Genomic DNA, 23,008 nt, shown 5'->3' on the forward strand with positions numbered 1-23,008 from the left:
CTGTGACCTTCCCTTAGGCCTTAGTAGAATAGGTTCCTCCTGAACCTATTTTTAAATTTTGAAGGCCTTTGGGATATATACATACATACATATATATGTGTGTGTGTGTCTATACACACATATACACATATGTGTATATATACACACATACACATATACATATGTATATATGTATATGTGTATGTACATATACATGTATGTATACACATATGTGTATGTGTGTGTGTGTCTATCTGTCTATCTTTCTATTTATCTGTCTATCTGGCACTGGTTCCAGGTCTTTTGGGTCTCTTTTATTTACTTAACCTTTTATTTCTTACTGGCAGAAGAAGCCTTTTGCTACCTGCTTTCAGTTTTAAAAAAGAAAGGCCCTGTTCATCATTCCAGTTTCTGTTTCTTGGCTCTGCAGAGACAAAGTACTTGCTTTATATTTTTTCCTTCTCTACTAGTATTTGCTCCATGAATTCATCTGTTTGTATACATAGAGAGTCTTTACTTTTAGTAGGTTATTTCACAGCCTGTAATTTTACAGCCTGACTTTTTCACATTGACGTTTTCTTAAAGGGGCTTTTACCTTCAGAACCTATTTTTGGAAACAACATCTAAATAAATAAAGCATGTAAAATAGGCTTAAATTCTGATCTCAGAATAATTCAATTTATAGAAATAGGGAGGTCAAGATGGATCTCTGGCTTTAGAGGAAATTGGTGTTTGTTTTAAAGTATGTTGATTTTATAGTGGCAATAATTGCAGTCTTAAAATGGCAGACTATTCTTTTCCAAGAGAAAGAGAAAATAGAAGAAAATTCTGAGACCTGAGCAGTGGAGAACATCTATATTTAATGGGTAGGAGCAGGAGGGCAGGTAGACCATCTGTAGTGTTTGTCTATTTCTTGGGCTCTCTAGCAGTTCTTAAAGGTTATTTACTAAGGCTACTTACTACTACCTCTTTATTGTTGTTTAATTTTCAGTCCTGTCTGACATTTTGTGACCTCATTTGGGGTTTTCTTGGCAAAGATACTGGAGTAGTTTGCCATTTCCTTCTCTAGCTCATTTTACACATGAGGAAATGGAGACAAACAGGGTTAAGTGACTTACTCAGGGTCATACAGGTAGTTAATATCTGAAGCCAAATTTGAACTCATGAAAATGAGTCTTTCTGACTCCAGGCGAGGCACCTTATCCACTGTGCCACCTAGCTGTCATACTACCTCAGAGGGGCACAGAGAAAAATGAGAATCCCTGCCCTCAAGGAGTTTACATTCTGTTGGGGAGAAACAACATTTACACAGGTAATTCATTGTGTAAATGTAAAATAATTTTCAGGAGCAGGACAATAATTGGGAGCATTAGGAAAGGCTTCTTGTAGTGTTAGAATTTAGCCTTGAGGAAAACGAGATTTTAGGAGGTGGAGGGGAAATACTTAGTTCCTTGTTTGTTTGTTTGTTTGTTTTTTGCTTTGCGTATGTGGGTGGGTCCTACAGTCAGTCAGAAGTATTTATTAAGCCCATGCTAAGTTCCTGGCCCTGTGCCAGGCCCTAGGGATTCAGTAATTCAAATGGATCAACAATCTCATCAGTTTGGAAATTCTCTTCCTTGATTCAGATTGTAACCAGTACTTGCTTGTCCATCCTATTGTTCTCTTTTCCATGTCCTTCCATGGTTCTGTTGCCACTAGTGCACCCAAAATGTTGGTACGTTATCTTCAGACACCTTGAAGGTACTACTTGATCACTCTGGCTGGCTTCTTCCTGTCATCCCTTTTCTTTTTCTGTTTGACCAGTGCCTTTTTTCTTACTGTCATACAATTTTATTTTTGTTTAAGTTTCTAAATTCCTGATTGGTTGTATGTTTCATTCTTCTTACAGCTGTTATGCACCTATCCAGTGCCTTTTGTAATATGTGATATTCATTCCAAAATGCAAGCTCTGGTGTTAATGTCCTGATTTCTACATAGTGATACTTGTACTTCCTGATAACAGAGCTGCTACATCTCCAGGCTCTAACAGGGGTGAGGAACCTGTGACCTCGAAGTCACATGTGGCCTTTTAGGTCCTTGAGCCTTTTGACTGAGTCCAAGTTCTGCAGAACACATCCTTTTAAAGGGATTTGTTCTGTGAAGTTTGGATTCAGTCAAAGGGCCACATGTTGCCTTGAGGCCACAGGTTCCCCAACCTTGGTAGCCCTTAGATATTGGGGGGGGGGTGTCTTTTCTAAAACTATAGCTCACAAACTTCTTACCAGCATGTTTCTTCTGGCAATTGCTGGTCAATTTGTCAGCCAGACTTAATCAACTTTTAGAAGGGGGAAATTTACAGCAGTGTTATAGTTGGTGTACAGCATTACTGGTCTCCCCACCTCCACGAGCCCCCCAAAGTCATTAACATACTTTTCCCATAAGACATATAGAGTCCAGGGGGAAATGGGTACAAGCATATAGATCACATGTGGCAATATAGCTCACATTTCCTGGAAATCTTTTTTGCTGTCACTTTCCAGATATTTCCTTTAGATATGATAGAACTTTTCTGCTGGGTTCCTTTAGAGCTTTGCATGTGCATCCATTCTGTCCTTGAATCCTGACAGCTGATCCAGCAGTGCTGATAGGATAGTGTTGGGAAGATGGGAAGTCCTTTGGACCTCTGAAATTCAGGAAACTTGCTGTAGAGACCAGTCATATCTTTGTCCTCCACAATCAGTGCCTTCTCAGAGATTTAGCTGGAACTATCCCTCTTTTTCTCTTGTACTAGTGCTAAAGTTTTCTACAGACCCCAGAGGGTGTTAACAGTTTTCCTTAGCAAATCCATACCCATCCTATGCAATATAACTCCAGTTGATCAAGGACTTTTTACATTTTCCACACTTAGTGTAAAGCCTATAATTGATTAAGAGTTACTCTCTTCTGATTTAAGTTTCAAACATTTTATAATTATGTTAGATGGGTTGGGTGACTTGATTGATTTACTCAACCATTCTCCCCTCTTTATATAAATATATGCAAAGTAGTTGAACTTGGTCAGATAACTCCCATCCTTATATTGATATGACTGTGGTAAGCATTTCTAATTTGTCAGAAACTGTTATATTCCATTATAGGCACTAGGCAACAGTGAAACAATCCCTGCCATCAAGGAACTTTGCAATCTATAGAGGAAAGGAAAAAAAAAACATGAACACATTTAAATAAATATAAAATATATACCAAATAATTAAAGGTTAATTTTCTTGAGGAAGGCAGTAACAACTGGAGGTTGGGGATCAGTAAAGACTTCATGTAGTAAGAAGGTGGCATGGTCTCTTGGTTGATAAGAGGTTAAGGTAAGGACAAAGGATATGTTCTTTTGTTATACTCATCATCTTCATTTACTTCCCAGAACATAAAACTTTTTTCTAGTTACTACTGTCCATATAGGATAGTGCTCTCTCTCTTGTTAGAATATAAGCTCTGTGAGGGTAGAGATTATCTCACTTTTTTATTTGTATCCTTACTACTTAGTACAATGTTTGGCACATAGGAAATGCTTAATAAATAATTTTTTTCATTTCCCTTGTCAGGAAGCTTAGGGGTTCCCTGTTTCCTCTAACATAAAATTCAAACTCCTGTATTTAGCATTTAAAAATCTTTCCAAATTGACTCTAACCTATCTTTCCAAACTTTTTTCTTCCTTACCTATTTAATGATTAAGATAAATTGGCCTACCTACTATTTCTCATGCAGGGCATTTTATTTCTTATTTCTCTGCATTTGCATGGAATGTCTCCCATGTTTGGAATATACTTTCTCTTCACTTTTTCCCCTTGAAATCCCTAGCTCCCTTCAAGGCTCAAAAACTCAAGTGCCACACAATTTAAAAAGTCATTCTTGGCTCACACTCATTAATGCTTCCTTGCCAAATGATTTTTATTTCCTTTATATATTAAAAAAATTTACAGGGGCAGCTAGGTGGCGCAGCGGATAGAGCACCGGCCCTGAAGTCAGGAATACCTGAGTTAAAATATGGCCTCAGACATGTAACACTCATTAGCTGTGTGACTGTGGACAAGTCACTTAATCCCAATTACCTCACTTTAAAAAAAAATTTACTTATTTCTGTACTCCTCATTTCCCCTCTGTAGAGGGCTCTTTGAGGGTAGGGGGAACCTACCACTTCTCAAGGCAGCCCATTCTACTTCAAGCTTAAAATTACCTGTTAGCAGTTTCCACACATTGTTCCTGTTCCTTCTGTGTGAGAACAAAACTAAGAAAGTGTAATTACTTTACTTTGTAGATGGTGCCTTAGTTGCTATCAGTCACAGTATATCTGTAATTGGGGAGAAAATTTAATTAAAGTAAGTCAGTCCTTGTTCACTTTAATAATTGACTGAATAATTTTATCACTATTCAGATATGGCCTTGCTGGAAGTACACCAACAGCTCACTAGACTGAGGTATTTTCACTAGTCATTGAGGATCTCAGCCTTAGTAAAGTTGGCCTTTAGATTGTGCAAAACAATTTAAAACTGACATACTCTAGAACAATTACATATAGAATTAATTTCTGTGCACTGTCTGAATCCTCCTTTCATTTTTTCAGTTGTTCACAGTTTTTTATTTTATTTTATTTTATTTTATTTTTTTTGGGCAGTTGGGGCTAAGTGACTTTCCCAGGGTCACACAGCTAGTACGTGTGAGGTGTTTGGTCTGAGGCCGTATTTGAACTCAGGTCCTCCTGACTTCAGGGCCAATGCTGTATCCACTGTGCCACCTAGCTGCTCCCTATCCCGCCCCCGCCCCCCCCTGTGAGTTTTAAAGGAATATTTGGGACAGATTTTTTTTTTAACTGATCTGTTCTGTCATCTTCTACATTTACTGAATGATCATTTTAGAGCTATAGGCTATAGGTTTACTTGAAAGATACAAAAATACCTTCCTGAGAATGTTGTTCACAGTAACAGCCATGATGTGTGATGACTGATATTGATAGACTTAGCCCTTCTCAGCAATGCAAGGATGTAAGACATCTCCAAAGGCCTCATGATGGAATATGCTCTCCACATCCAAAGAAAGAACTATGGAGTTTGAATACAGATCGAAGCATACAGTTTGCTTTTTTTTTCTTCTGTTATGTTTTGTTTCCTCTTTCTAGTGGTTCCTCCTATTGGTTCTAATTTTTCCTTACAACATCACTAATGTGAAAATATATTTAATAGGAATGTATATGTATAGCCTATATCAGATTGCATGCCATCTTGGGTAGGGGGGGTTAGGAAGGGGGAGAAAAATTTAAAACTCAAAAGCTTATGGAAGTGATTGTTGATAAATCAAAATAAATTAATAAAAAAATACCTTCCTGAAAGATAATTGTGTGACCAATTCTGGGGAAGTCAACTTAGCATCTGGTAATATTTTTTTTCCAACTTTTTATTTGACATTTAATGTTGATTTTAGCATACAGTGTTATAATGCTTTCAGAATCTAACTCAGAATTATTGCAGATATCAAATTAGATGCTAATAGACTTTGTCACAATACTGTCTTCTGTTCATTTTTTTTTTTAATTGTACTGTGCAGAGTAGCAAGAATAAAAGCTAGGTTCTTCACAACACACACACACACACACACACACACACACATTTTTCCCACATTAGCTCTTTGAAGAGCTATCCCTTACTTTTTCAAGACCCTCTGCAGTCTGACTTCTGACCTTATCATTCAACTGAAACTGCCTTCTCCATAGTTACCAGTGATTTTTTAATTGCCAAATCTATTGGTCTTTTCTCAATCTTCATGCTTCTTGATGACTCCAAAGCATTTAACACTATTATCATCTACTTCTCCTGTATACTTTTTCCTCTCTGGGCTTTCATAACATTGTTTGACTCCTATCTATCAGGCTGCCCTTCAATTTCTTTTGCTAATTCTACATCCATGTCATGCCTACTTATTGTGTCTTTCCATGTTCTGTTCTGTGCCCCCTCTTTCTATTCTATTCTATTTCACTTGATGATTTTAACTCCCATGGATTCCGTCATCATCTCTATGCCTATGATTTGCTGGTCTTTATATCCAGCCCTGCTCTCTCTCTTCATTACAGTCCCAATCACCAGCTGCCTTTTGGAGTCAGAAAAAACTGAATTTCTGCCTCAGCCTCTTACCATCTGTGTGACCTGAGGAAGTCATTCACCCTCAGTTTCCTCATTATTAAAATAGGGTTAAAAATATTATCTATTACGAGGGTTATTGTGAGGATCAAATGAGATAACATGTAGAGATTTGCAAATCTTAAAGCCCTGTATAAATGATAGCTGTTGTTATCATAAGTGACTTATATTGGATATGCCTATGGGATATCCCATATCCCATTTTGAGGGTGCCCTCATCTTTCCTAGTCACCTTTGCTTACGACCTTGGTTTCCTTGGTTATCCCACATCCTTCTCTCTCATAATACACATGTAATCTGCCAAATCTTGTTTCTGCCTTCAAAACTTCTGTCATGTTCCCTTCTCTCTACTCATAAGCAGCCTTCATCAGTTCTTTTTTGGATCATGTCAGTAGCTTTCTAATTGGTCTCCATACCTTAAGGTACCACCTTACCCATCTTCTAATCTATCTTCTGTTTTCCTAAAGTTTAGGTCTGACTACATCTTACTATATTTTTCTACTGTCCACATACACTATGATCCAGCTACATTGTCCTACTAGTATCTCATGCACTATTTATGCTCCATCTCTTTACCTTTGTAGAGGATGATCCTTATGCTTGGAAAGCTCTCCCTTCTCATCTCTCCCTCTTGGAATCCTGGTTGCCTTCAAGAATAAGCTTAGTTCTTCCTTCTACAACAGACTCTCCCCCTCAACTACTAGTGCCTTCCCTATTCAGATTACTTTCCACCCACCATGTAAATGTCTTACATGTGCCTGAGTAATTTTACATGTTTTCTCCCCTAGTAGTATGTGGGCTGCTTGAGGTCAGGGACTGTTTTCAAATCATGTGCATCTGCAGATATACTTAAAAGTGTTTTTATCTGTGGTACTATGTCCATTTCTTAGCACACTTAATAAATGCTTGTTGGTTGACAATTCTATGCTTTTCCTTTATGTTCTTCCTGCTTCCAGCTTCAATTTGTTGAAATCCTACAGGATAAACTTCAAGGTATGCAGGTCAAATATGATTTTCTTCATGAATCGTTTTTGATCGCCCAAAGTGGATATTTTTCTCTCTACTATGAATCTCCACAGTAATTTTTATTTCTCTCTCGACTTCTGCACCTCCCCATCTCCACTACCCACCCCTCACACCTTCATTTTGCTTCATCTCACAGTTTTGTTATTGTTATTATTTTTGTTGTTCTCACCATGTCTTTTCTTAACTGTAGACTTTTCTTAGAGGCTTGATCATAATAGGGCCTCAATGAAAAGCTGTTGGATGAATAGTGTAAGTGAAATAGAAAAGCAGTGTAACCTAAGAAGCCTGGAACTCATCTTTGTATTTCACTCAGTGTTTTTTATGGACTGAGCACTTCATAAATATTTGTTGAATTGAATTAATTGAAGAAGCTTTTTCCGGTCCATTGTGTTAATGAAGCAGAAATAATTGGTTGTGTTTTAAATATAGGGCTAAGCCAGATAACAGTGAAACCCAAAATGAAGAAGCTTGGCCTGGAGGTTGGGGGTGGGAGGAATAGGAGTGAGGGGTGCGATGAGCAGAGGAAGGTGAATTAACCATGGGGGACATGGTGATGACTTTGTCGAAGTTTTAGCTAGCCAATGATGCTAAGCTGCCCAGGAAATCATGCAGCTTCACTTTTTTTTTTCACTCTACATTCGTAAGAGAGATGCAAATGATACCAAAGCATTTACCTCAGGGTGGTTTTTTTTTTTCCCCAAAAGATAAATATCAGAACAGTTTGTTGGATCAGTCAGTACTCAGTCTGTACTCAAACCATATTGATCTGCAAATACTTTTAAAGCCCAGTTCAACAAGTGATATTTCCTAATGGTATGTTGTCATTAAAGGTTAAATTGTTTTTAATATGTTGTGAGTAAGAAGGAAATATCTAATATTTTAGGGAGAGTTACATTTAAAAGTTAAAATAACATGCTTTTGTTTAATCATAAATTGTGTGGAAAATAAAATGAACTTATCTGGAACATCTTACTCCTTGATGATAGATAACCAAGGTGGAACTCTGTGTGTGTGTGTGTGTGTGTGTGTGTGTGTGTGTGTGTGTGTGTGTGTGTGTATACACATACAATCCATTCGTCTATATATATTTTAATATGGTAAAAACTTTACCATTAGCTCTTTAGAGTGTTGTTATTAGCAGTTATTCTTATCTATAATTTGTCATTACTATTACACAGCAATTTTTTTATTCTATGTCACTTCCTGATATTTTCCCCTTTGCCTCAAAGAAGTTAAATTTCAGTGAGGATTGTAGAAACTTGTAGAATATTTTGTCTGAGGCCTGGGTTTTAGTTAATTGCTTAAAAATGATAAAATACTTAGTTGTTTAGGTATCTTATTGCTTTTCAGACCTATTAAGTGTGTAGTCATGTGCTTCATTTGAAGAAATTGTTAAAGGCAATCTGTCAGGCCTATTTTTTTCTCCCAAGTTTTCTATTACTATAGGATAACTTTCATCTTTTCCTCAGATCCCCATAGTTGTTTTTTTTTTCTGCTGTTAACATTAATTGTATTTCCTCTGGTCTTGCATTTAAGAAATTGTAAGTTAGTTTTATATTTTTGCCAAGTAAGAAATTCACATTTTAAAATAATTCAGTGCTGAAAAATTCATTAGCTCTTAACGATGAGAAGAACCCACTGAATATGTTCAAAATCTACTAATTAATGAGACTACAAAATTGACAGATTTTACTAGCTAATTACACTGTTTGTTTTTCTACAATTTTTACCAAAGTAGTACATAATAAAGTAATAACTTTTCTTTTGAAGTGTTTGTGAGCTATCGGTTTCCATGGGCAAAAAAAATTAGAAAATAAAAAAAAAACACCATTAGACAGAATTTTGGAATGACTTCTCTAATTTTTTTATTTGTTTAGTATTTTATTTTTCCCCAGTTACATGTAAAAACAATTTTTAACATTTGTTTTAAAAACTTTGAGTTCCAAATTCTCTCCCTTCCTCCCGCTCCATTGAAAAGGCAAGCTATTAGATCTAGCTTATCCATGTGTAGTCATACAAAACATATCCATAATAATCATGTTTTTGAAAGAAAACACAGACAAAAAACCTCAAGAAAAATAAAGTTTAAAAAAGTATGCTTCAATCTCTATTCAGAAACCATCAGTTTTTTTTCTGGGGATAGATAGCATTTTTTTATCACAAGTCCTTCAGAGTTGTCTTGGATTGTTGTATTGCTAAGAATAGCTAAATCATTCACAGCTGATCATCTTAGAATATTACTGTTACTTTGTACACAGTACATTTCACTTTGAATCAGCCTATGCAGGTCTTTCCAAGTTTTTCTGAGAGCATTCTGTTCATCATTTCTTATAGTATAAAAGTATTCCATCATAATCACATAGTACAATAGTATTCCATAATAATCACATACTACAATGCCCAACTGATGGGCATTCTCTCAATTTCTTATTCTTTTTTTTTTTTTCCGGCCAAAGACAAGGTTTATTAGAACATCTGCCATATTGGTCAGACTCTTAAGGAATCTGAACATTACTGGGCTGTTGGCTAGATTTTAAGAATCTGAGCACCTTAATGGAGACAAGATGGACCTTATACACAGAAAGACTGTGGGAGGGATCTAGGAGTGGCCAAGTGGTTTGGGGTGACTAGAGGAGGGGTCTAAGGAAGATCTGGATGGGATTGGCCAGTTTCAAAACTCCTTAATGATCCAACACAAAACTTCCAAAATCTGCTAAGATGTTTTTAGCTGTTCTAACTTTTCCCTATAACTTCCATGAAGGAGGATTCAGAGGTGTGTAAGGAAGGGAGTAAGTAAGACTCAGGGAACCAAAAAGCACCTGCAGTTTTCCAATTCCCTAGTGCCAGGAGAATTGACAGAATTGGGCATACGCTTACGGTTAGGGCATCCATCCTGATCCTTTATGCTGCAGAAGGTGTACCGAGGTCCATGGCCTCGAACCGAACCAGTGAACCGAGAGCCTGAGGGTGCCAGGTCGAGTGTGAGACAACCTTGTAACCGTCTGCCTAAAAAGCACCTCCAAGCCTACCTGGGTGCTTGGAGAGCAACCCCAACTACAGGGCAAGAACAGGGGAGCAAGGGAGGTCGGCGAGGCTTATATACTTTCCGATCTTGGATGGAGAACTTGGGGTTAGGCAGCTTCCCTGCATGGGCCATCAAAATGTTGAGGTTTAGAGGTTTAGGGGTGCTTTGACCCCAAAATCACAAAATGGGGGTCCTGGCCGAATGAATTTGACCCAATCCTTCTTTCAGCCAAAGACAAGGTTTATTAGAACATCTGCCATGTTGGCCAGACTCTTTTGGCTAGATTATAAGAATCTGAGTAGGGGCTAGATTTTAAGAATCTGAGCCTCAATTTCTAATTCTTTACCCCCGGAAAAGGGCTGCTATAAATATTTTTGTACATATAGGTCCTTTACTTTATTGTTTTGTTAACTCTTTTGGAATACATACCTAGCAGTGGTATTGCTAGTTCAAAAGGTGTGCATGGTTTTATAGCCCTTTGGGCATAGTTCCAAATTGCTCTACAGAATGGTTGAATCAGTTTACAACTCTGATGACAGTGCATTAATATCTCATTTTTCTCACATCCCCTCCAACATTTGTCATTTATCTTTTCTGTCCTATTAGACAGTCTAATAGGTATGAGGTTGTACCTCAGAATTGTATCAATTTGCATTTCTCCGACCAATAGTGAGTTAGAATATTTTTTCATATGGCTATAGATAACTTTGATCACTTCATCTGAAAACTGATTATATCTTTTGATCATTTTTCGATTGGGGAATGGCTCTTATTTTTATAAATTTGACTCAGTTCTCTATATGTTTGAGAAATGAAACCTTTATCAGAGAAACTTTCAAAAAAAATTTTTTCCCCACAGTTACTATTGCTAACCGTATTTCCCTCCATCCTATTCCTCCCACCCCTATTTATTTTCTTCTCTCTCTCCTTTCACCCTGTCTCTCCTCAAAAGTGTTTTGCTTATGACCATCTGCTCCCCCAATCTGCCCTTCCTTCTGTCACCCCCCACCCACTTTATCCTGCTCCCGTCCTAGCTGGCTATAGATAAGATAGATTTCTATACCCAGTTGTGTGTATGTTATTCTCTCATTGAGCCAGTTCTGATGAGAGTAAGGTTTACTCACTCCCCTTCACCTCCTCCCTCTTCCCCTACACTGCTAAGGCTTTTTCTTGCCTCTTTTATGTGAGATAATTTACCTCTTCTTCCTCTCCCTTTCTCTTTCCCACATTCCTTTCTCACCCCTCAATTTTATTTTTTAGATATGGAATGACTTCTTTAACCATTATCTTTTCCCCCCCTTTAATGTCAAATTAATTGTCAACCAAATATTGTACGTTAGAGCCGTTCTTGATAGTAATACTCTATCTTATGTACATTATAAAGGCATATTGATCACATTATTACTATTAGTACTAATAATTATGGTGCAGCAATTTACACTGAAATATAATGCTTTGTAGTTATAGAATGCATACATTAATTTATTTGGTTTTCTTATTAACCCCGTGAGACAGATAATGCACAGATAGATACAATTTATAGATGTATAGTTTGAAGCAATATATAAAATGAGGAAACCAAGGATTAGAGAAGTGGGCCTTGACCAAAGTCGTACAAGTATTAAGAAGTATAATCTAGGCTTGAACACAGGATTCATAACTAAAAATCCAGTGCTGCTTTCCTCCAAACCATTGCCTTTTTGATGGACAACTTGGTGCAACATGGAGAAGAAGATTGCTGAGGGAGGCAGGTTTTAGAGGAGCTTTCTGAGGATATCAGCTTGTTAATATTATGATATGATTAGAGTATTCATTTGCCCTGATATTTAAAAACATCACAAAGTACTAGAGTATTTAAAACAGTCATATTTATATTTTTATCTTGGATTCCAATTTTACATTAAAATTCCAAATATCATTTTATCACCTTTTGAACATTAAAATATTTTAGCATTGATCAAAATAATTTTTTTTATCTAAAGGAAAATATTTATTTGTAGAGTCACAGAGCACTTTTGTCTCGTTTACTCATATGCCACAGATAATGTCTATTCAGTACTATGCCCAATCTTGAGATTAGCCAGCATATTATATAATATTTAATATGTTAATATTTATTATTATAATATTCATTTGGGTTGCTAATAATTTGATAGGTTCACATTACAGTTAGAAATGGCTTTTTATTTCTATGTTCTCTCTATCTTCTTATTTTTAGCTGTTCTATCCTGAATTTAAAATAGTTCTTTTCCTCTCCACATGGTTGTAGCGGTGGGAGTTTTTGCAGTTCTGAAGTCAGGTGATTTCTCTTGTGTAGTGTTATAATGCAGTCTAATGCTTTGTGGTTCTTAATTCTCTGTCTTGATTAATGTTCAAGTAAGCTTGACTGGTAAGTCAAGCTCACCAGTCTTGAAACTGGCCAGTACATTGCTTACTTGTACCTTAATATAAAAGTAAACATATATCTCTCAAAGAAATTATTTATTCTTAGAAGTCAGAGGTAATTGTCTAATAATAATAATCTAATCATAAATGATAATGTTTTCTTAATTATAAACTTTCTCAATTGCATGTTTAAGTTTTACAACAAATAGTCATGTTAGCTTTTTGAACTCTACACAATTGAAGTAATGATATTAACTACAGAAAACATGCACAAAAGTTGTTTAATTATTTCACAGTAATGCTGCATTTATTTAACCCTTATGATTTCTTAAGGCAAGTGATACTTTTTTACATCATCTAAAACTTGATGAGCTTTATAGCTTTGAAATACTATAGTTAAAAATGCAGTTGAGTTTCTGTTCTTTACTCAACAGTACCTGGTCTGCATTTTACAAAATGATACTTTATAAGACTATCTGAAAGTCTATTCTAAGTCATATAATTTAAAAATATATTATGAATTTTAAATATAAATTGCATAAATGTGAATTTAAATCTGTAAATTTATGTCACTTGTGATTCAATATAAGTAACTCATGTTTTCCATTTTTTTTTATAGAATCAAAGAATTCCATCTGATATGGTATTTCTCAGGACTTCAGAAAAAACAGGTACAATAAGAAAATTCTATTTAATTAGTTTATTTGTGTTTTTTAAAATTTATTCTAAGAGTTTTAATTTTTACTTTTTAAATGAAAAAATGCTGGACCTGTTACTTATCTCTTTTTTCTAAGCCAGTTTGTAGAAGATAGTGAGCTTGGTTACCTACTCTGTCATCTGTCCTTCCCTCATCCCTATTTATTCTGATTTTTGGTGGCTTCTAAATCTAAAGGACAAAGATATGGCACTATTGGGAATATTCAGAGAAGGAGTACTACAGACTCTCAAGGTATTCCCAGCAGCATCTTTGGGAAAAAAGTATTGTATCCCGTGGTGACTATTATGAAGAAGAGAGAATACTCTTTGGAATATGTATGTTCTTGCATGTTTGTTTAAAGAATCTATAATATTACTTATGTTACACTGTCAAGGAATAAGATATTGTGGTTAATTTGGATTTATGTTGTCAATGTAATAATTTATTCTAATAAAACCAATATATTCATTGCATTGTAATTAGAGTATACTTAACATAATGGCATAATTGAATCTTTCATTAAAGATTGAGGACTTTTACATCACTCAAAATCACTACAATCATTATATGGTAGGTATAGTTAGTCAGTCAGTCAGTAAGTGTTATATTCCTATTATGTGCCAGAAACTGTACTATGCACTGGGAACATAAAGAAAGGCAAAAGACAGTTCTTGCTCTTGAAGAGCTTAAAATCTAACAGGGGAGACAGTATGCAAATAAATAGGTACAAACAAGCAATATATACTGAATATAAATAAATAATCAACAGAGGGAAGGAACTAAAATTAAAAGGGATTGGGAAAGGCTTCCTGTAGAAGTTGGGATTTTAGTTGGGCCCTGAAGGAAACCAGAAGGTGAAGATGAGGAAGGAGAACATTCCAGGCATAGGGGCCAGCCAAGAACCAAGAGATGGAGTGTTTTCTTTGTGAACATCAGGGGGGCCGGTGTCAGTGGTTTGAACAGATGTTGAAGGAGGGAGGGTGGAAGAGTATAGTGTAAGATATAGGAATACTGGGAAGGTAAGGAGGGAGAAAGTAGGTTCTGAAGAGCTTTGAACTTCAAACAGAGGATTTTGTATTTGCTCCTGAAGATGATAGGGAACTATTGTTGTTTATTGAAGAGGGAGGGAAATGTGGTCATGTTTTCAATTTAGGAAAATCACTTTGATGGCTGAATAGAGGATAAACTCTAGTGGGAATAAACTTGTAGTGGCAGGCAGACCAACCAGCAGGCTGTTGCAATAATTCTGGCATGAGGTGATGAAGTCCTGTACCAGGGTTGTAGCAGTATCAGAGAAGAGAAAGGGACATATCCAAGAGATGTTGCAAAGGTAAAATCAATAGGTCTTGGCAACAAGTTTGATATAGAGAATGAGAGACAGTGAGGAGTTGAGGATGATACCTAGATTGTGAGCCCAGGGGACTGGGAGGAAGATGGTGGCCTCAACAGTAATAGGAAACTTTGGAAAGGTGGAAAGATAATGAGTTCAGTTTTGGACGTGTTGAGTTTGAGATGTCTGAAAAGAAGTTGAAGATGGGAATCTGGAGGTCAACAGAAAGGATTGAGCTACATAAATAGGTTTGAGAATCATCGTAGAGATAATAAAAATTTTTTTAAATTTATTTTTCTTTGTTTCATTAAATATTCCCCAATTACATTAAAATTTTTTAATATTCATTTTTAAAAATTTGGGGTTCCAAATTCTTTTCCTCCTTCCTACTCTTCACCTACCTCTTGAGAAGGCAAGCAATATATTTATTATATATGTGAGGTCAGGAAAGACATGTTTCCATATTAGCCATGTTGCAAAAGAAAACACACATGCACACACACACACATACACACACACACAAGAAAAATAAATAAAGTATGCTTCAGTTTGCACTCAGAGTTCATCAGTTCTCTTTCTGGAAGTGAATAGCATTTTTCATCTTGGATCCTTTGGAATTGTCTTAGATCACTGTCTTGATCAGAGTATTTAAGTTTTTCATGGTTGATCGTTGTTACAGTACTGCTGTTACTGTGTACATTGTTTTCCTGGTTGTGCTCACTTCATTTTGCAGAGATGATAATTACATTTATGGGAGTTTTTGAGATTACCAAGTGAAGTAGTATAGAGGTAGACAAGAAGAGAGCCCAAGACACAGTCCTGGGGGATACTCAAGATTAATGGGTTATGACTTGGATGGAGATTCAGGGAAAGGGACTGAAAAAAAAAGGGGTTTATAAATAGGGGAGAATCAAGGGAGGATGATGTCCCACAAACCCATAGAGAAGAGAGTATCAAGGAGAAGAGGGTAATTGACAGTGTTAGAGGCTTCAAATGGGGGGTTGAGAAAAAGCCCTTGGATTTGGTGATAAAGATGTCATTAATTATTTTGGAGAGAGAAGTTTTGGTTGAATGATGATGTGGGAAAAAGATTGTAGAGAATTAGAAGAGTGAGAGGAGAAGTGGAGGCATTTGTTAATAGATGACCTGAGTTTAGCCACAAAGATCAAAAAAGATATGGGACAATAATTGGTGGGAATGTAAGGATCAAATGAGTTTTTCCAGGATAGAGGAGAGACAAGGACAGGTTTGTAAGCAGTAGGGAAGCAGTCAGTAGACAAGAAGAGATTGAGGATAAATAAGGGAATGGAGATGATAGAGGGTGTTACATGCTGAAAGAAATGGAATGCAATCAATATAGGTGCAGGAAGTTGAGCTTTGTATATACTGAATCCTGACAGTACCCATGATATTGTTGTTTGGATGAAGTCTTTTTAATGAGCCTTTATTTTGCTGATGTTTCTCTTGTTAGACGTACCATGCAGAATTAATTCCAGTTGAGACTATTTAAAAGCAGTTTTTCTGTATGAGGGGTATGAAACAAAGTTCTCTTATCTGAATGGGAATTTTTAATATGCTTTTAAACTATGAGTACATAATAGTTCCTGATTTTTTTTCTTTGAATAGTCGTTTTGATGTTTCTTTTGGCTAGGGATTGAGTTAATCAGTATACATTTATTAAGTATATATTATATAGCAGGAATTGCAGCAGTTTCTAGTGATGTAAAGACAAAAATGTATTAATTCTTATCTTCCAGGAGCTCCCATTCTATGAAGGGAACCAACATGAACACAAATATAAATCAATACAAAATATATACAAAAGTAATTACGCACACACACATACATGTATGAGGGGTAGTTTCAGGAACGTACTAGCAATTGTACTAGCAATGGGGGAAAGGAAAGTCCTTATATAGGAGATTCTACCTGAGCTGGACCTCAAAGAAAACTAGGAATTCTAAGAGGTATAATGAGGAAGGGTATTCTAGGCTCGAAGGGCATCCTCTGTAAAGGAGTAGAGTAAGAGATGTAATGTCATGTACAGGGACTATCACATAGATTGGTTCAGATTGGCCATAGAGCGAATGAAGAGGAAAGACAGATTTCATCTTCTTTTCTCTATATCCTAATGGCCACCACCCTACTTTAGTCCCTTATTACTTTTTGCTTGAGCATTTGCAATAGCATCCTAATTTGTCTCCCTGATTTTTTAATCCATTTTCTACACAGCTACCAAAGTGATATTTCCAATGTATCATGAAATGAACTTTTTGTTTTTGTCTGTTTTGCAATTAAAAATTTTTTTTCATGCTAATGGTATAGTTTTACAGGTATTTGCATTTTTAATGGGAAATGTTGAAGTATCAGATTTTTTGGATCTGTATAGGAAGAACTTTTGCATTAGAATTTTTTCTTAAAATATATAATTTTAAATGTTAAATTTAAATCAAATTAATACTTTTATCTTAAAATATTTTATTATGGATAATTTTTTTAAAAAAATAAAAAACAATTATAATTTATTTAAAGCACTGGGCTGGGACCTTTTGGATAATGTTTAACTGGAAAATTGTTAAACTGTTGAAAAAGAAGCTTTGAAATGTAAGCACAAAAGTGTGGTGGTTTAAATGGGACTGTTTAAGTAAAGCTCTTTTGTCTTACTCACTGGCTACATTTAGAAGTCTCATTTTTAGTTCCTAAGTGTAGTGCTATAAAAATGAAGTGTAATTGTCTTAGTGAATTAAAAAAGTATCTGCTGATCACTACTAGAAAATTTTAAGTGATGACACAAATTCTGACCCTTGGGAAACAAATGTATTTTCGCCTAAGAGGGTAATTTAAAATGCCATAGCATAGAAAAGAAGACAAAATCAAGAATCTAATGTATACTTTTCTGCTGTTTACAGTGTTTCACTACATGTAATAAGCCTTAAAAAAGTAACAATTATATATATAAAGAAAATGGTTTGGTGAGTGTCATGGTAAATAACCATAGATGTAATTACTGTAGCTATTAAGATGCAATTTCCAATATCTTTCACAAAGAGTGAATTAGAGTGAGATGCATTGTCATGGAAGGCAGCTGTATCATTCCTGTGTTTTGGTACAGAATCACAGTATCATTCATGCCAGGATTTTACTGAATTCTTAAGAGAAAAAATTTTTTTTAGTTAAAGGTAAACATATTTACTTCAGTTCTAAAAAAAAAAGAAAGACCAAGATATTTTTCTTAGGTTAAATTCTAATATGCAAATATTAAGGTACAAATATGTATGGTTTTAGGGTCCTATAGCTAAAAGTTAGGAAACCTGGGTGGTATTTATCATTCAAGTCAGTTAAAGTCAGTGAACATTTATTTAACTCCTAGTTTGCTAGTATTATTTCTTTTAGTAACCAGTTGGGTGAGTTGTCAAGTTTCTCTCTTTTCTTTCCTCATCTTTAAAATGAAGATGATAATTTATTAAATGGTAAACATTCTGTACTCACCACTCACAAGTTTTCAGAAAATCGTATAAGGTAATGCATACAAATATACTTCTTCCTCGTCATATAAGAATTGTTTTAAGAGAAGATTTAAAAGGAAATTAATTTGGTATATTTTTCTTATATGTTTTCCTTCTTAACTTTTTCCTCAAAGGAATTTTACAATTAAGCAATATGTTGCCTTCCGCTTTCCTCCCCATCAATAACTATGATTATTCCATCCTTCAAACATTGAGGCTTGTGATGTACCACTCTGATTTTCATTGTAGAAGTCTGTTTCTTCAGTGCATATGTTTTGGTACATTGGATTTCTATCTACTTTTAATATCCTCTTTTTCTAGACCAACATGTTGATGATGTTTTTATTTAAATTTAGCATGTAAGTAGGGTTTTTATTTAGAAAATTTAGTATTTGTATTTGTATTAAAAAAAAAAAAACTAGGCCATTGTGAAGGAAAAAAATGTGTTTTAGTAATAGCAGTTCTCCATTAAATTCCTTATTCAGATCCCTTAGAGTAAGGAGGTAACCCTATTTTCTCATAAACTCTGACAGTAGTTTATGCTTTGGGAGGTTCTGTCATGGTGGAAAATGTGGTCCTATTGACAGGCTACTTTTTGAGTACACGCTTAACTAAGTATGAAAAGGTCTATCATTCATAAGCCACTCACTAAATGTATAAATTTTTGCCTGTGGTAATCTATGAAACCTCCTGGTCATCCAGGCTTTCATCTTTAAGTCTTTACCATTTATCTTTTATGTATTCTTTTTCTCCTTTCCTTCTTTTTCCCCTCCTATCTTCCCTCCTTCCTTCCTTTTTCCATCATCTCACATTCTGCAGAGAAGCCTTTCTCAATCTCTTTTACTTCTAATGCCTTCCTTCTGGTAATTACTTTCTATTTATCTTGTATATAGCTTATTTGTACATATTTGTTTGCTTGTTTTTCTCCCTGTAAGATTGTGTGCTCCTTAAGGACAGGGGCTGTCATTTTGCTTTCTTTGTATCCTCAATGCTTAGCACATAGTAGGTACGTAATGAATGTTTATTGAGTACTGACCTTCATATTTTCTTCCTACATTAGAATTTAAGCTTCTTGAGAGCAGGGACTGTTTTTGCCTTTTTTTTTTTTAAATTCCTGGTGCCTGGCACATGATAAGGACTAGATACCTTGTTGAATGATGAAAGGCAAAAATATGAAATGGTCTTCAGTGCTATGTATTTCTCTTCCACTTCTGTTGTAATGGTGGCACAGTGATGTAGAATAAATATGGAGAACATTCTGAAATGGTGCTGACTGACAGACTTTGGTTATGTAATCTCAACTGGACCCTCACTGTGACAGGACAGTCATTTTTTTTTTTACCTCCTAATCAATCCATTATCCCACTTTGCGCAGTAACTTTTCTAAACCTTTTTATTCCTGAAATGTCCCATGGCTCCCCTTCCTCTTCCCCTCTCAGCTTAGAACTTTGCCTTATATTTCACTGAAAAAAATTGAGACTATTTGCCAAAAGCTTCCTCTTCTTCCATCCCTCTCATTTCACATCATTCAGAAGCCTTCCTCCACAATCTTCTTTTTCAAACTGTCTCCCTTGAAGATGAGGCTCTTTGCCTTGCCAGTGCAAAACCCTCTACACGTACAAGTGATCCCATCCCATCCTTTCTTCTCTAGCAGATTTCCCCTTCTGTCATCCTTGTGTTCTCATTGATCTGTGCTAAGTGTTTGGCAAAGAGCCCTGGTACTTAGCATAGTGCCTGGCAATAGTAGGTACTGATAGAGTCTCTGCCTTTTTACTTGGCTGCTTTTCTATTGTCTGTAAACATGCCCAGATCTCCCTATCCTCCAAAAACCTTCACTAAATTCTCTGTCCCCACTAGCTGCTATGCTGTATCTTTCTTCCCTTTTGTGGTTAAACTTCTCGAGAAGGCAAACTATAGTTGATGTCTCCATTTCCTTTCCTTTTGCTATTTTAACTTGTCTGCAGTCTGGTTTCCAATCTCATCAGTTGAAACTGTTCTCTCCAAAGTTACCAGTGGTCTCCTGTTTGACAGATCTAATGGCTTTTTCTGAATCCTCATCCTTCTTGATTTCTCTGTAGCCTTTGGCACTGTTATTCACCCTCTTCTCCTTAATTATGTCTTCTCTTTAGGTTTTAATGATATTACTTTTTTCCTAATTTTTCTCTTACTTATCTGACTCTTCATTCTTCTTTGTTGGATCTTCATGCAGGTCATGTCTGCTAATGTTAGATATCCCCAAGGCTGTGTTTTGGACCTTCTATTTTATTTCTTTTGGTGATCTTATCAGCTCCTGTGGATTCAGTTATCATTTTTATGCAGATGATTTTCACATGTGTTTGTTTATTCTTAACCTCTCTGCTAATATTTAGTCTTACATCTCCAAATACTTATTGTATATCTCAGACTGGTTGTTATGTAGATATCTTAAATTCAACATGTCCAAAACTGTACTATATAGTATATTCTATTAGAAATATAATAAGGCTATTTAAAAAAATTAACAAACTTTATTAACCTCCTTACATATGTCAGGCACTATCTTAGGCACTGGGGTTACAAAGTCAAAAATGAAACCATCTATGCCATCAAGGAGATTTTATTCTACCAGAAGGAAGAAACATCTACAGATAAGTAGATTTAAAATATGTACAAAATAAATACAAGGTATATGGGGTGGGGTTGGGGAAGGGAAAACCACTATCAACTGAGTGATCAGGAAAAGTGTCATGTACGAGGTGGCACTTGAACTGAATTTTGAAGGAGGTTTTTTTGAATGATGTGAGGGAGTCATGGGCCTGGGATGGAGTTAGCTAGTAAAAAGGTATAGAGACAGTATGGTACATTTCATTGTAATCATTTTGGCTTCATCAAAATGTGTATGAAGGGACTATAATGTATAGTAAATCCAAAAAGGTAAGCTGGAGCTAGATTTTTAAAGGATTCAAATGCCAGTCATAAGGGTTTTTATTTGATACAAAAGGGAAGCATGAAGCCACTGGAACTTCTTGACTAGGGAGTGACATGGTCAGATGTCTTCTATAGGATTATCACTCCTGGTATCTTTGTGGAGGATGATTTGGCCAGGGAAGAGACCAGAGTTGGGGTGACCACCTAAGAGGCAATTGCAGTAGCTCAGGTTAGAGGTGATGAGGGCCCCAACCAAAGTGGTGACTGAGTGGAAAGAAGGAGATAGATGAGAGAGCTATAGAGGTGGCAGTGATAATAGTTGGCATTTGATTGGGTATAAAGGCTGAGGCAGAAAGTAGAATAGAGGTTTTGAGCTTTAGGGCTTGAAAATATTGAATACCATGATTTTTTTTTTCCTGTTTACCTTTTTATGCTTCTGTTGAGTCTTATATATGAAGATCAGATTTTCTGTTCAGCTCTGGTCTTTTCATCAGGAAACTTTGAAAGTCCCCTGTTTCGTTAAATGTTCATTTTTTTCCCCTGAAAGATTATGTTCAGTTTTGCTGGGTAGTTGATTCTTGGTTGTAATCCAGGCTCTTTTGCCTTTTGAAATATCATATTCCAAGCACTCTGATCCTTTAATGTAGACGCTAAGTCCTGTGTAATCTTGACTGTGGTTCCATGATATTTGAATTGTTTGTTTTTGGCTGCTTACAATATCTTCTCCTTGATCTGACAGTTACGTAATTTGGCTGCAATATTCCTTGGAATTTTCATTATGGCATCTCTTTCAGGAAGTGATTGCTATATTCTTTTAATGACTATTTTATCCTCTGCTGCTAGAATATCAGGACGGTTTTCCTTGATAATTTCTTAAAAGGTGATATCTAGGCTCTTTTTTTGATCATGGCTTTTAGGTGATCCAATAATTTTCAAATTATCTCTCCTGAATCTATTTTCCAAGTCAGTTGTTTTTCCAGTGAGGTATTTTACATTTTCTTCTATTTTTTCATTCTTTTGATTTGGTTTGATTCTTGATGTGTCTTAGAGTCATTAGCTTCCACTTTCTAATTAAGGAATTATTTTCTTCGGTTAACTTTTGTACCTCCTTTTCCATTTGGGCCAATTTTATTTTGAAAGAGTTTTCTTCAGTCAATGTGCTTTCTTTTCCAGGCTGTCATAATTCTCTTGCATAACTGTCATTTTTCCCAATTTTTCTTCTACCTCTCTTACGTGATTTGTAAAATCCTTTTTGAGCTCTTCCTGGAGGACTTTTTGGGCTTGACACCAATTCATATTTCCCTTTGAGGCTTCTCATGTAGGTATTTTGACATTGTTGTCCTCTTCTGAGTTTGTATTTGGTCTTCCCTGTTGCCATAGTAGTCTTCTGTGGTCACAGCTCTGGTCCTCAGGTACAGGGGGCCATTATCCCAAGCTTCTTGCTCTTAGACTGGAGGCTTCACAGCTGGTCTGCTGAGCCAGGGCTGTGGGGTCTCGGTTGCCAATCTGTGCTGTGGCTAAGAGACTCCTACTGGTTTTCACTGGTACCTCTTGCACTGAGTTGCTCTCACCTTTTACCCAAATGAGACAAACCTTTCCTGAAGTCCGTCTAAGATATCTTGGGCTGGAAAATTGTTTCATTCTGTCTTTTTGTGGATACTGTTGCTCCAGAACTCTTTTAGAGGCTTGATTTAGTGTTGTTTCTGAGGGAAACTGGAGAGAGCTCAGGCAACTTCCTAGCATCTCTCTTCCATCTTCTTGGACTTCGGCCTGAAAATATTGTGTTGACTTTGACACAAATGGAGAATTTTTGAACAGGTTGGGTTCAAGGAAGAAAAGATCATGAGTTCTGTTTTGATCATACTGAGTTTAGGATATCTGTGGCAGAGCTTCTTAAACTTTTTCAACTTGCAACCCCTTTTTGCCCAAGAAATTTTTACATGATCCTGTGTATATAGGTATATAAAATAGGTATGCAAGTCAAACATTTAC

The 23,008-nt window shown here is 35.9% G+C and overlaps 1 protein-coding gene across 5 annotated transcripts in view; it reads left to right on the plus strand.

The window, feature by feature from the left end:
* The window catches only part of ATP9B (ATPase phospholipid transporting 9B (putative)), a 450,228-nt gene that overhangs the window by 119,566 nt on the left and 307,654 nt on the right, over window positions 1-23,008 (plus strand). For all 5 annotated transcript variants that reach the window (XM_027852394.1, XM_027852395.1, XM_027852396.1 and 2 more), the window contains exon 7: window positions 13,196-13,247. In XM_027852394.1, the coding sequence (XP_027708195.1) occupies window positions 13,196-13,247 (52 nt within the window). The remainder of the gene's footprint in view (window positions 1-13,195; window positions 13,248-23,008) is intronic.

This window comes from Vombatus ursinus, unplaced genomic scaffold (genome assembly GCF_900497805.2).
Source record: "Vombatus ursinus unplaced genomic scaffold, bare-nosed wombat genome assembly UNPS02009573.1, whole genome shotgun sequence".
In the NCBI taxonomy this organism is placed as follows: Eukaryota; Metazoa; Chordata; class Mammalia; order Diprotodontia; family Vombatidae; genus Vombatus; species Vombatus ursinus.